Source organism: Vicia villosa, linkage group LG1 (genome assembly GCF_029867415.1).
Source record: "Vicia villosa cultivar HV-30 ecotype Madison, WI linkage group LG1, Vvil1.0, whole genome shotgun sequence".
Lineage (NCBI taxonomy): Eukaryota > Viridiplantae > Streptophyta > Magnoliopsida > Fabales > Fabaceae > Vicia > Vicia villosa.
Window position 1 is genome coordinate 52,831,281 of NC_081180.1, and position 15,592 is coordinate 52,846,872.

General features: G+C 33.7%; 2 protein-coding genes across 3 annotated transcripts; both read left to right on the top strand.

Annotated features, from left to right (window-relative positions):
- Nucleotides 1-4,365: 4,365 nt before the first annotated feature.
- Nucleotides 4,366-5,180, top strand: LOC131606291 (uncharacterized). Of its 2 annotated transcripts, none has more exons than XM_058878551.1 (3): nucleotides 4,366-4,498; nucleotides 4,583-4,735; nucleotides 4,865-5,180. In XM_058878551.1, the coding sequence occupies exons 1-2, from the start codon at nucleotides 4,493-4,495 to the stop codon at nucleotides 4,733-4,735; spliced, it is 159 nt and encodes a 52-aa protein (XP_058734534.1). In that variant the 5' UTR covers nucleotides 4,366-4,492; the 3' UTR covers nucleotides 4,865-5,180. The 2 variants fall into 2 exon arrangements, with proteins under 2 accessions (XP_058734534.1, XP_058734527.1); XM_058878544.1 differs by having other exon boundaries at nucleotides 4,583-4,731.
- A 6,940-nt stretch (nucleotides 5,181-12,120) lies between these two features.
- LOC131606308 (uncharacterized) lies at nucleotides 12,121-14,761 on the top strand. Its single transcript, XM_058878558.1, has 6 exons — nucleotides 12,121-12,445; nucleotides 12,593-12,763; nucleotides 13,476-13,640; nucleotides 13,724-14,023; nucleotides 14,158-14,255; nucleotides 14,371-14,761. Exons 1-6 carry the CDS (start codon nucleotides 12,260-12,262, stop codon nucleotides 14,570-14,572), a joined length of 1,122 nt encoding a protein of 373 aa, XP_058734541.1. The 5' UTR covers nucleotides 12,121-12,259; the 3' UTR covers nucleotides 14,573-14,761.
- Nucleotides 14,762-15,592: the final 831 nt, after the last annotated feature.

Consider the following 15,592-nt stretch of genomic DNA (forward strand, 5'->3'; position numbering starts at 1 on the left):
AGTTTGAACCAACTTGATCACTCCCCATTGTTACATTTTTTCATCAACACTCACTCTCCACAACCTAAAAACCTTACTTCTCCAATACCATTTTCACTCCAAAGCTCAAACTTGTTGGTGCAACAAATCAAAGGGAGCTATAGAAGACTAAATTTCAGGTAAATATTCATCTTCAACCATTGCATTAATCACATTATGCATTAAATTTTTGTTAAAAAAAGTAATGTTGCTGCCGTAGATGCATCTACGGAACGTGTTGAATGTAGGTGCATCTACGGAAATATCCATGAGTTTTTTCCCAATATTGTTATAATTATGTGTTATTTTGTCAATTGTTTGCAAATAGGTATGGTGCACCCCGATAATACCTCAAGAGAATTAGCGCATTTAATCAATGTTTCTACGAGTGTTGATGGGGTAGTCGCAAATGCGGTAAATGTCGATGATGCCTTTAATAAGAAGCAAGACTTTGATGATTGTGAAAGCATGCTAACATGGATTCGTAGGAACGCAACTATCCTTGGTTTTGGCGTGGTAATATGAAGATCGAATTATGGTACGACAATAAAGAAACCCCTTTGTAACAATGTTGTGCAAAAGAAGTGAGTAATACCATCCTCCTCTAAAGAATTTAAAAAGAGACGACACATGTACTAGAAAACGCGAGTGTCCATTTAAAATTTGTTGTTACATGTTGACTAGCAAGAAGTGGAGATTCTCTGTTATTTGTGGTTTGCATAACCATGATTTGTGCGCAAAATTACAGGGACATCCTAGTGTATGTCGACTCAATCCAAAAGAGAAGACAAGTATTAAAGACATGACTTTGAATCTTGTCCAACCAAAAAATATACTTGCCACATTGAAAAGGAAGGAACTTGACAACGTATCGAATATAAAGCAAGTGTATAATCAACGATATCGCAATAATAAGGGGAGTAGGAGAGATAGGAGTGAGATGCAACAACTGTTGAAAATGTTGGATGATAACAAATATGTGTCGCGGTACAGAACTTGCGATGACTAGGTTACGGTCCGAGATATTTTTTGGACACATCCGGATTCGATAAAGTTGTTCAACACTTTCCCGACAGTGCCCCTTCTTGATTCTACCTACAAAACCAACAAGTATCGACTTCCATTATTTGAGATGGTCGGTGTTACATCCACCGAAAAAACGTACGTCGTTAGCTTTGCTTTTTTGGAGTGTGAAAAAAAGGATAATTTTAGGTGGGCGTTGGAGGCGTGTCCGTCACTTTTGAAGAAAAAAGTCGAGATGCCTAAGGCGATTGTCACGGACCGCGACACCACTTTGATGAATGCGGTTGCATAGGTATTTCCTTCTTCTAATGCATTACTTTGTCGATATCACATAACGTGTAATGTGAGAAGTAATGTTAAACTCATTGTGGGGACGAAACAAGTAGAGAGCGAAGGTGGGAAACCGGTGAAGCCTGAAGTGGTTGTTGACAAAATAATGGATGCATAGGTTCGTATTGCAAGTTCTTCGACAAAATAATTGTACGCCGATTCCGTATTGCAATTTCGGAAAGTATGTGAAAAGTATCCCGATTTATTGAAGTATGTTGAAACCACCATTCTTGACAAGGGGAAGGAGAAGTTTGTTTGTGTATGGACTAATAATGTCCGACACCTTGGGAATAAAACCACCAATAGAGTTGAGTCGGCACATGCTACTTTGAAATATTGGTTGCGTACTAGCAAAGGTGATTTGTATCGAGGTTGGGACACCGTAAATCTCATGATTTCGAACAACACAACGGGATACAAACCTCATTCGGTCGGAGCATTACGGTGTTGGAGCATCGATTTAAGGACGACATCCTTTACTCTCAATTGATCGGCAATATGTCTCGGGACGGATTGAACTATATCATTCACGAGGCCAAACGAGGTGAAACTTTTGGTGGCGATAGCGCAAAGTGTGGTTACAATATTACTAGCACGTATGGTCTCCCGTGTGCTTGTGTTATTTGTAAAAATGTGAGATTAGGTGAGCCAATAAGAATGGATGAAGTCACTCCTCATTGGAAGATACTTAGTTTTGATGATGATGGTTGCATCGAAGAAAATGAAACCATAAAGACTCGTACACGCGGGTATTTGGAGACGACACCAAATTGAATCAGTCAACGAAGCTCTTGTTCCTTGGGGGGGCACTTACACACCGATTTCGATTTGAATGAGATTCCCAAAAATGAGACATCTTATTGCATGTGCATATGACATGATATGCATTGACTTGACGTGTTATGGTTTTTCGAAAACCTTTTGTCTGCTCCGCACCACCTACAATTCCAATTGATCGTATTATATGTGTTGGATGGCTCGCAAAATCGCGTCATTTTGTGCAAGTTTACTTGAAACTGGGATGCCCCATACCACCTACGTCACCGGAATGGGATATTCATCATACCGAACTTGCCGAGATGCGGCAGAATGTTTTTGTTGATAGGATGCATGAATTCAAAAGATTGAAGAATATTAAAAAAATCTCGAATGCAGAAAAGTCAAAATTGGAACCACCAATAGATTTAGCCGGCAACAGATCTTTCGATGTATTTTCTAGTTTCAAAGTGTAATATATGCACTATATAACATTGCAATATAAACATTTTTTGTCAAGTATTAGTTTATGTGTTTATGTGTTTGTGTGTTTATGTCTTTTTCCTTTTACAACTACTGCTACTGTATTGAGTTTTGTTAAAAGACTAGCAGGGAAACTTCTGTAGATGTATCTACGGAAGGGTATGATATTGAAAATTATGGGTGTTTACCGTAAATGCATCTACGAAATGGAGAAATCTACGACCATTCTGTGGATATATCTACGGAACATTCTGTGACAGAGATTGTGTGGTCCATATTCACCAAAGGTTTCTATAAAGTTGGGGTTTCTAGGGTTGCATTACACACAAACACAAACACAAAAATGGCTCACATAAGGCCACCATCATGGCAGCGAATATCATTCAAGCGTCCCGATCCTGAACTAATTTACCGCAGAAGGGATGAGCATGTTGTTTTTTCTTCGGTCAAACCCCCATGCCGATTATGTTTTGAAACATCCATTCCTTTGACCAACTCAAGAGGACTCTGATGTCTTTTTTAGAGGGGGAATACAAATTTGACGAAGTCATCAGAAGGATCTAGAGGCTTAGAACAAGGACTTCGCCTGAGACCGGAGAAAAGGAACGTTGGTGGGATGACGTGGAAAGCAACGTTGATTCCATTATAATGATGCATGAATCAGATGATATAGTTTTGACTGTTGTAATTTCTTAGATTTCTATTGCTTAGATTTCTTAATTTTCTGTTGAAAATTTCGATGTAATGCCAATTTTAATCAATCAATAAATGGATATTTTATCGTCACAAATGTTGCTGTTTTGGTGTTTTGAGTCCGGGTGGATTTCGTGGATGCATCTACGGAAGTGTTCCGTAGATGCATCTACAAAACGTTTTTAAGAAAATGAAAAAAATAGGGTGCTTCTAGAGATGCATCTACGGAAACTGAAGAACATTTTTGCCAATTTAGTGGTGAGTGAGAAATCTATGGGGTATAATGACAAATGCTCAATAAAAATAACTTTTATTTTTGGTTGTATATTTAGAATTCCTTTGTTACATAATTAATTTTTTTTTTAATATTTTAAAGAATAATATTTATGAGAACTTAAAATATAATAAAAACTTATTTTTTATAGATTAAAGAACTATTTTTGACATATAAATAACTTAGATATCTTTTATTATTTTTTAGACATTAATAACTTAAAGGAGAAAACTTACCTACAATTCTTTAGTTGTTGTTTATACTATTTAATAATAAAAATATAACAAATGTACTGTAGAATCGTATAAGCGAGTGAAATTTAAGAGAAAATTACACACTTTTAATATTTTCATTGAAAAATAGTATAAACCACACCTAAAACACACATAAAAAATTGTACATAAATTTATCCTAACTTAAATATTTATTTGTAAAAATGATAAAAGTCACATTATTATTTCAAAATAATATACTCCTTCCGTCCCAAATTATAAGAGAAAAAAACAAAATTACGTTTATTAAGAAAAGTAAAAACATAATCATTTGATTTATGATTTTCTTGAAATAAAGTGTTTTGGAAGATGTAAAAAAAAGTTTTAATTGGCTGTTGGTTATAGAAATGATGAGAGAAAATGTAAATTAAATGGAATTTGCATTTAATTTTACCTTAAAAGAAATGAAAGATAATTTTTCTCTTATATTTTAGGATAAAAAAAATGCATTTTTTCTCGAGGGAGAAATATCTCTAAAATATTTTATACCAGAACTTCAAATTTAGTATTCCAATTATTTTTTTTAAATACCCTTAATATTCAATTTAATTTAATTTGATCATCTAATTTGATCATCGGATGCAGAGGAGAAGCTTCCATAACTGAAGAGAGTGTAGCGAACGAGTGAGAAACGTTCCTCGACATGGCTGTAAGTAGATCTGCTTTGAACGAAGATGATTTTAGGGTTTTTCTTGCGAAATATTTGATCTAATGAAATCTCATTCTGATTCAGATTAGAACCTTCATAGAGGTGGAGCCTCCAAGTCCACTCAGATACCTAATCGGCGCCGCCGTAATGATGATCGGAGTAGTTTTACCGGTCGGTTACATGATGTTCCGTAACAAACGCGTTCCTTCCTCTTCCTCCTACACCAAACAGACGTAGGTGTGCCCTTTCTTTTTTCAATTCTTCTAAATTTTCGATTATTTTTCTTCAATTTCATGTGTTTATTTTATGATTTTATTTCCGTTTGATTCAAATGTGTGAGTGTTTGATGTTTCGATGCGATTTCAGGAACAAGGTTTTGATATAGAGAGATGGTGGTGATAGTTATGAGGTGAGAAGACTTTGATTTAGTAGATTTAGGTTTCTCATTGGCTTTGTTTGGAGGAAATGCTTGATTAGGTTAGAGCTTTGATAGATCTACCATTTGTTCATTTGTAAAAATGCATTGACATTCTAAATCTCCTAAGTGGTTGTTCACCTGATTCTGAACTCTGTATACTTGCCACTGTCTTTACATTTTTTACTTATAGAGTTCAATGTTGTGTACTTTGCTCCTTTTACTGGTATAAGAATTTTCAATATACACATGCCATTTTTTTGTGTTCATTTTACTTATTTGGTTTTGAAAATTTAAAGTCACGATCATTAGGAGTCTTGTAGATTTGTTACAGAATTGGAACTCAGTTGAGCTGTTATCTTTCAAGTATATGAGTTCTTTTTAGTAACTGGCTTTCATATAGAGGTATCTCCCGTGTTGTTGAAAGATTTATGGACGTGTTTTGTAAGAAATGTTAGTCTAATGAATCTAGTAACTATTTTTTTCCGAGAACAGTTATGATGAATTTAGTAGGATCATGTTTTCATGGGTTGTGCAATACCTGTGTAAATTGATCAAAACCTCCTGTGTGGTACACTTGTACTTCAATGTGATGTTGGATGATAAACTGTGACGGACATGAAATAGTAGAGCAGCAATGCCAGATCTTGGCCTTTGGGGTGGGGAATGGTGACAGAATACATTTGATGGTTAGATAACTTTATAATTACTCTCTAATGATTTGTTCAAGATTTGTAAACATTAGATTTATTTGAGATATTTTATGGAGATATAAACTGCACCTTGTAGAAAACCCACATTACAACCCCAGAATATTTGGAAGAGCCCTTTAGGGCGTGGGTGGCTCTTCATGATGTCTCTGAGAGCCTTCAGAATTAGATTTGTGAATATGCCTTTGAGCCCACAGAATAACGCCTAAGTCCACTTTTGTATTTTGCCACTTAGTGGTGGAGCTTTTAAGCGACCACAAAGCTTGACAGCCCATGGGTTCACCATTTCCTATCATCCATTTATCTTAGTGTATCAATATCAATCCCACGTATTGAAGTTGTCTCTCCAAAGCTACACCACTCTCAACCAGATCTGCTGCAAACTGTTCGAGCCTCAGCCGTCAGTGATTCTGTTCCCGTTTGTTGCCAGTAGAGGTTGACCAAAGTTTCTCTATTGCTGGTAGAGGTCATCTTCTCTGTTTTATTTAGTGCAGTGTTACCTATTGTAGACTTGTAGCTCTTACTTTTGTTCCCCCTGCTTCCATTGGCACACTCTGTGTTATGACTTGGTTTAGCACTCTCACTTTGTATGCTCCATTTTTATGACCTAATGCGTATTTATTATCTGCATTGCCCATTTGGTTTGAGATGTATTTATTTTCCGTGGTTAGCTTGTTTATTTGTTTCCGCAAGTTGTTCAATTTGTTTTTTTTCTATTAATTTGTTTGTTTTGTTTTTCTTGGTTGATGGGTTGAGAAAATAGGAGAAACCCAGCAGATCATCTCCATCACCATCACTTTAATTATTTTCAAGTACCAAGTAAATAATTTTTAGATTAATTAGTTTGTTGAATTCCTCAACCTTACATCAAATAATCTTCAATCAAGCCTTTCACCTGAACATGTGAGAATGAGTTTTACAAAGCTTTACAATCGAGATAAATAAGACCCACCTTTACCATAATGATAACCTGCCTCTGTTTTTTTTTTTTCTGTCAACATACTATTTTGTATTTGTGGAGTCATGAAATTGTTGCACAACGTTGTCATTTGTCTAGTATCACAAAAGCATAAAAACCTTCTAAAAGGAATCACAAATACAACCGCCACAATTTTTACCTGTATTGATGAAGGGGCAAGGGTGGCCTATCTACAGCTGTAGCTTGTGAATTGTTTAATATTTTGAAGTCAATTTATGCAAAGAAAGCCAAATTTTCTGTAAGGAACGTTAACTTTTGCTGGGTTTTTCTGTACAAGTCCTGGCCGTTATTGTTTGTAGTTTCTTTTTTGCCAGTTTTTTTTTGTTTGTGTCAAGTTAATCCATTGAAACAATGACACTTTCCTTCTCGTAGTGATTAGTAATCTATGGTATACGGGATTAAGGATCCACTACATTTTTTAAACTCCATTTCTTTTTCATTACTATAGTTTTATGTGTATATTACACGTATTTCTAAGACATGTGACACATTTATTTTTTATTTAACTTTATGCGCACAAAACTATACTAATGGACCCTCCATTTTTTTTTAGGAAATATAGTGGATCCTTACTCGGTATACGGGTTCTCGTTTAATACGTCAATTCTTCACATATATTAGTTGTACTAAAAACAATTTTATAAAGAAAATTAACAACTTTAGGATCTAAACTAGATTTTTTTTTGCGCATAAATATTATTTTTGTTTTATCATCGTTTATAAAAATATTTGGATCAAAAATAAAAAAAATTATTTATAAAAATAATAGTATTTTTTTTTAAATATTTGAATCAACAATATATATTTATTTTTATATAAATTATTTTTATTTTAGTACCGTTTATAAAATTTTTGGATCAACACTAAAACTTTTTCGTGTATATAAAAAATTGTCTATAAAAATATTTGAATTAAAAATATATTTTTTTTCTTTTTATAAAAGTATCAATCATACAATTTTTTTTATTAATAAAATATTTATATCAACAATATATCTTTTCCCTTTTATAAAAGTATTTGTATCAACCATACACTTTTTTTCCATTTATAAAATATATCTATCAACAATGCATTTTTTTAAAAATATTTTTATCCACAAAAAACTTTTTTTCATATATAAAAATATTTATATCAACAATAAAAAAATTTCTGTTAAAAAAATATTTATATCAATAATATACTTTTCTCATCGGCAATTATGTATTAAATTATCATAATTAAATATTTTTTTTTAAGATGCAAAATTATGAATTAAATTATCATAATTAATTTTATTTAATTTTTATTTAATTTTTATTTTAATTGATTATAAAGAAAATATATTTTATTGAAACATAATTGATCTTAAATAAAATTTTACTAACTTTAATTTTGAAATAATTAATGGAAGGGTAATAATTATTATTTAACTATTATTAGCAAAGTCTATAATATAAAAAAATTATTATTTTAATTTTCATCATTATTTAAATTTCGTATATATCTTTGACTTTTTTTACTAATAATTATTTTTGTCTATACTTATATTGTTTGCTTTTACACGGTTAACTTATTTATTCGTCAATTTTATTTTTAAAAATAAATAAAAATGTTACATAAATAAATTTTAATTTTGTTTTCTATTCAATATTTTTGAAGACACAATCCTCATTGTATTAATTAATAGCAAAAATTAATTATCAAATTTTTATATTTTGTTATAGTTTAATATTTTTCAATATTTATTAAATTTCATTTTTGACACTTTATTAAAAAAAACAAATAATAATAATAGTAATAATAATAATTAAAAACTATTGAATAATTTTTGATCTTGCAACTTCTGATTTTTTTTCTATAAATAAAAAGAAGAATGTTTACGGATTAAAAAAATTAAAAATAAGGGGGTTTGATTGACAATATTTGATTCTTTAATTTATTTCTTAACAACACTTATTAACAAATTCTAAAAAGTTTACAGAAGTTGAATTTACTTACTCAAAAAATTGATTCATACATTGCTCTGAAAATTTGTATGAACTACATATAAATTTGTAACCATAATTGTATGGTATAAACTTTACAAAATATTTTGAAGTTTAATTGAGAACCATGAGTGCTCTCTTAGGGCAAAATACTGTGAATCAAAAAACTCTTACCGAGGAAGAAGTTTAGAAAGATCGAGCACAAAGAGAGTGAAAAGTGTGGATCCTGAATTGGAGAAGGGAGATCCTTATAGTTTTCAAGGAAGAGCCTCTATATCATATAAAGCTATGATCATAGGAGAATCATCTAAAGACTCATCATCAACAGGAAATATCTAAGACATCACATACTCCTTGGGAGAGATGAAGATTGAAGAGCAGAATTCGTTCTCTCAGAATAAGAAGAAAAGAGAATTACATTTCCATGGAAGAATGGAGTCATTGTTAAGATGATTGGCAGACACATTGGGTACAAAGCGCTTGAGAATCGTCTGAACCAGATGCGGGCGAGGAATTAAGCTTTGAGTATTGCCGATCTAGGGCAGGAGTATTATATGGTGACTTTCACAAGCTATGAGGATCAATTTGCGACATTGATGGATGGTTTGTGGCTAATCATTGACCATCACCTATCAGTAAGAGAATGGAAACCAAACTTCGATCCATCTAGTGTTACCATAGAATAACTTGCAGTGTGGGTTCATGTCTTATGATTACCTATCGAGTATTACGATTCAAGAGTCCTTACTTTTATAGGAAACCAAATTATTCTGAGTAGGGAAAGAGTATGTAAGACTTGTTGTGCAAGTTGATCTTATGAAACCCTTGCTTGCAATGCTCACAATCAAAGGGAGGCACTAAAAGATTGAATACGAAGGCCTCCACTTATTGTACTTGTGTTGTGGGAGGTATGGGTATAAGAAAGAAATTTGTGGTGATCAAATAATTACAAAAGGCACAATTAGTTCCGAAGTCATGAAGGACAATGCGGCTACTGAAGGCGAATACATAGTCAAAAATGCTAAAGCAGATGGCCCTTGGACTGTAGTTCAGAAACCCAGGAAGAAAATAAAAGGTAAGGAATTGGAAACAACTAGAGGAGATAGTGGTCCAGTGAGACAAAGTAATGGAGCTCCGGTTAATTTAAAGGGTATTGAAGCCATAACAAGGAATATGGGATCTCGCTTTATGATGCTTAGTGACGGGGAAACGTTGGAGGAACGAGAGGATACTCATGAGAATGTTACTAAAAATAATGATGGAGTATAACTGGTGATAATGATGTGATAGTTATTAAGGAAGATTTAAAGGAGGGAAATGTTACATTAAACATAATTGCAATGCCAAAAACAAGGCCAGAGATGTCAAAAAGCATATAACTAGTAACCCTAATAGCTCACAACAGTCACGGAAAACCACCATGCCTCGTCAATCAAAGATATGGCGACATTCAAACAAAGCGCGAATCCTACAAAGAGCTTCATGCCCTTGAAGACTCTTAATGAGCAAATTTGGTGTGAAGTCCTTCATACACATGACATCCTACAAAGAGCTTCACGCCCTTGAAGGCTCTTAATGAGCAATTCTCAGGTGCGTGATGCCTTAGAGATCCCCAAACCCCAAAGGGGAAAATAACCAAGCAAGGGAGCGTGGACATAACTATGTGCCACACCCTTAATACCATAACAGGAGGATTCACTAGAGGCGGGGAGACTAGTTTTTCCCGCATAAGGCATGTACACCAAATTCTCACCATTGAGGGGTTGCCCGCAAGCCCTGACTCTGGAGATAAGGGAACCCTAGAATTTGAGATTACTAATTAACTAAACAAAATGCTTTCGCCTCTTTTGAACAGTTAAAACTAACCAAGTTTAACTTTGATAGTTGGACGACTTTCGATCTTACCCAACGAAATTAAGTATTGAAAACTTGTGCTAAAAATCAAAACAGCTCCTAAAGTATTTCTACAGATACAATATATGGAATATTATTATGACGATGATCCTCACATTCTAACCTTTAAAGATTTAGCCATACATAGAAACAGAAACAAGCATATTGAAATTTGCAATGTTAAAACAGAAATAAAGACAGGGCAAGATAATAAATAAAGTAAAGAAAACAAGACAAGATAAATGATAAGTAAATGCAAAGACTAGAAATAAGGAACTTGCTCCAAATCGGAGGCTTTAATCTGGTACAACTTGGAAATAAACTTAACTTGGAAATAAACTAGAAAATGGTAAATACAAGCTTAGTGCTGAAAGACTAAGTTGGATGTCCAAAACGAATCCAGAAACTCCAATTTATAGAAGAACAAAATAGCACGGAGTTACAAGACTGCCCCCAACTCCTTTTGGGAGGGATACAATTTGTGAAGACGGCGGCCGCGTCCCTTGCTAGGCGCCCGCCATGTGTGTAAAAAGGGGAGATCGTGGAAACGTGACAGTTAACTCCTGGGTGAAGACAAACATGTCATGGCGTCTCCTATAGCGGTCGTTGTGTTGAACGCCAAGTGTACAATTTTGTAGAAAAACTCAATTTCTTGGGCTTTTGGCTTTGTTTCTTCAAGAAGGGCTCTGAATAAGCAAGGTACATGAAAGTAAGACAAAAACACACATAACACAAGAAAATAACACTAAAAACTCTAAGAAACGTGTGCAATCTAAGTCAAGTACGCAGCGTGTTTCAGTGTTATCAAGGGACTCATCCAAATGAGATGGGATAATTAAACTAAATCACTTAACCCTTTCTAAACCCTCGTGCTTGAGAAACCGTGTGCTGATATATTCACAAATGGTCCACAAGAGGCGATACATGGGTTCTCCAAGGATAGGTGATGTGATACGCCGCCCCTGTCAACTTCACAGTCTCCCATTTATAGGAGCCCTCGCCCATCATTTGTAATGGTCGCTCAGATGATTGGGTTACTCGTCTGATTATGGAAACAAGAAGAGTGGCGTGTCCTTATCCGTAAAAATGTGGGACATGAAGTCAACAGTGGGAGCCCATTCTCTAGTATAATATGGAAAATTAACCACCTATTTCTCCCGCTTCTAAGAGAGAGAAATATTGTTACTGCTTTCTTGGAGCCTGAAATTCAGACATGAGATTTTGGTAAATATACCTTAAAGCTAAGATTGAGGAGGACATTCAATTCACTCATAAACACCTATATACAAACTACTCATAATTCTTGCATAATACTTTTAGCGAATACAAATATTATAAAATTAAAAATAATACAAATTACACAACAATAATACATAAAAAGTTTACATTTTTATTAATACATAATCCAATACATAACAATCAGCAACATATTAACCAAAGCACAATAGTATATTTTTTGGTTGTTTCCAAGACATTTTGTATTGAAGGTAACTTTACCCAAATTTTTGAGTTGTGTGGATAAGAATTCACCTAAAAAAACCAAAACTTTAATTCATTAGTGCTAAAGTCTAAAGATATTCCAAGGCATATACTAATTGAAATTATTATTATTAGTATTGTTATTTAAATTAAAACAAAATTGATAAGGAGAAGACAATCGAATGACTATGTTCACAGTTGTCGGATACGAAACAAACAAGCAACAAATGAAACTCATTCAGATATGATTTCAGAAACCAAAACCGATGAAATTGAACCATGAATGAGTAAAGTGTTGTAGAATTACAAGAATTACAATCAATGGCCACTGCAACAACAGTAGTAAAGTATGGAATAATAGGAGTTGGAATGATGGGAAGAGAACATCTCATTAATCTGTATCATCTTCGCAACCAAGGTGTTGCTGTTGTTGCCATTGCTGACCCTCATCTTCCCTCTCAACAACTCGCCCTCAACTTAGCACACTCCTTTTCTTGGCCTCTCAAGGTATCATCAATCTTTTACTTGTAAATATGTGTTTTGTTTTCAGTATTTTTTTTTTTGTTCCAATGTTTTCAGTATCTTTGATAACCTGAAACCAATTGAAATTTTGATGATGTATTTTGGTTAAGAATGAGTTTGTGATTTGTGAAGGTTTTCTCAGGTCACAAGGAGTTATTGGACAGTGGATTGTGTGATGTTTTGGTGGTATCTACTCCTAATATGACACATTATAGCATTCTTATGGATATTATCAATCATTCAAAACCACATCATGTATTGGTAGAAAAGCCTCTCTGCACCACTGTTTCTCATTGCAAAGAGGTATGTAACATGTTTAGTCTTGTCTTATAGATGTGGCTTTTGCCTTTACTGTGGGAATATGTAATGCAATTTTGATTTTAGCTGTAGGATTTCATAAATAAGTAAAATATGCTGAAAAAAGACACTTTTTTTGCCCCTTTCATTTGGAAAACAGTTACTAGTTGCATTGCTATATAGTTGGATTGGATGTCTTTTTATGGTTTAACAAAAAGGGATTTTAAAACTTTCAATCACCTATCCCTTTTAATGTCTTCACAACTGCTATGTTACCGCGAAGTAGAATCTTGGTTTTACCATTTAAGTAACATCGACACATTAGATAGAATGCATGTTCGGTATCTAGGTGGTTGACATACGTTGGTGTCTGAGTCTGACACCGACACATGTAGTTTACATTCAATCATTTTATTTATTTTTCGAATTATTAACGATTTCTACATGCCAATATAAGTGCTCTGCACGGTTTGGTGTCAGTGCTTCATAGCTTACCATTTGCTGGAAGAGGTCATGAATGACCTTAGACAAGCTGTACTCTTTCGACACTTGTAGACATAATTATTGCAATGGCAATGGACAATGTAATATAGTCAATAATGCATTTGTTTTTTGGAATAAATATATCATCTGAGTTCCTGATTAGGTTTGTGCTGTTAGCTCCTATGATAAGTGTTTGGTAATGGTCTAATTTATCGCCTTAATGTGTTTGGATTAGGTTGTTCATGCTGCTCAAAAGAGACCAGATATATTGGTTCAGGTGGGACTTGAGTACAGATACATGCCGCCTGTTGCAAAACTGATAGAAATAGTGAATGGAGGAAGCCTTGGACATGTTAGAATGGTATCAATTCGGGAGCACCGGTTTCCTTTCTTGGTTAAGGTTAGATTTTATACCAATTGAGATTACCTTACATGTTTTGGTTCTAGTATTAAATAAAGCTGAAAGAATGATATTGGCCATAGGTGAACGACTGGAATCGGTTCAATGTTAACTCTGGGGGAACTCTAGTAGAGAAGTGTTGCCACTTTTTTGATCTCATGAGGCTCTTTGTTGGCGCGAATCCTGTTCGTGTGATGGCTTCTGGAGCTATTGATGTTAATCACAAGGATGAAATATATGATGGAACGGTTCCAGATATTATTGACAATGCATATGTTATAGTTGAATTTGACAACGGTTCTCGAGGAATGCTTGACCTTTGTATGTTTGCCGAAGGGAGTAAAAATGAGCAAGAAATATCTGTTGTTGGTGATATTGGAAAGGTAAAATTCTTCCTCTGGAGTCTGGACCAGTAGTTTACATCTATTTAACTCAACTAACATATACCAGTTGAGCTACCTCACCTATCCATATGGTTACCATACTTGTGATCTTTATTTAAACATATTTTTAACAGGGAGAAGCTTTCGTTCCTGAGAGTGTTGTGCGGTTTGGAACGCGTAAAGCAGGACGAGATGGTGTCCAGAGTTTGAAAGCAGAAGATTCCCGGATAAAGTACTAGTACCTTGTGTTTGTGTTGAATAAGTGTTTCATTAATTAACTGAGTTTTGAGATAAATTTGAAGTTGATTTTATTCTAATGATGGAAATTGTTTTTTATTTTTGTACAGATATGATGGGTTACACCATGGGTCTAGCTATCTGGAACACCTAAATTTCTTGGGTGCTATTAGAGGTGAAGGTGAAAAGGGTCCTGCTGTAGATCTTGAAGATGGATTAATATCAGTTGCTATTGGAGTTGCAGCACAACTTTCGATAGAAAATGGTCGATTTGTTACTATTCAGGAAGTTATGGATGGCCTTGAAGCATGAAAGTCTTGTTTAATATAAGCCATATAGGTTAGGGATCATGCCACTCTTGTTCTCACTACATGATAAAAATATTAGTTGTTATGGACGGAGTTGAATCCATGAACTCCTTATCAGTTATCACTTAATTTTCATGTTCCTCCTCCAAACTACTTAAGCACTCCTTTCTTAGACAGTTATTTTGCATTTTAACTGGAACTGGTGTAGGATTGGAGGTTTAGAGACTTTGTGATTGGTCTGATAGAAAAAAAAAGCAAATGAAGTGAAGTATTACATTCTTCCATGCTATGGATAAAGAGTATTTCAAAACATGTCTCTATTCCATATCTTTATATTTTATATAAATCGACCAAAGTTGTACTTAAACAATAAGGATTAGGAAGTGATCATGCAATGTACGTGTGTTTATGAACGGGGAATAATATTTTAAGATTAAAAAAAATTGTATTTGAATCTTGAAGATTATCATATAATTATAAACCTGAAAACTAATACTCTTTCGATAACAGAAGCCAATATAGAAAAGTCTACTCTACTTTTATTTAATATAATAAAGTTGAATACCGTCAAAATTACGTCATTAACCTTAACTAAACTCATTTAGAGAGTTACTTTCATAACCCTAATTGTCATTTTTTATCCCTAATTATTACTTTTCTGCATAATAATTATAAAAGCCACTGTTGCTTCTTCCAACTTTATGGTAAACTTGAACGTTAAAATTTTGCATTGGAAATAATGAAACATTCTTTGGCCTCCCTAATCATTTCCTTTTTTTCTTCTAGTTGGCTTTTCATTCCGTCTTCCTTCATTCTTCACTCATCCTCTGCATTGTTGTTTGGTTTAAAATTTTCATTTTTCACATAATCTGACATAAATATTGGGTTTACAGGAATAGATCTTGAATTTGTAGGTAATAATCTTAAATATATTCTTATCATTTGTAGTGTTATGATTTTACTTTTGTTTTCTTCTTCCTATTTGTGATGTTTTTTTTAGGGATTTTGATTTCAGAAGAAAGAA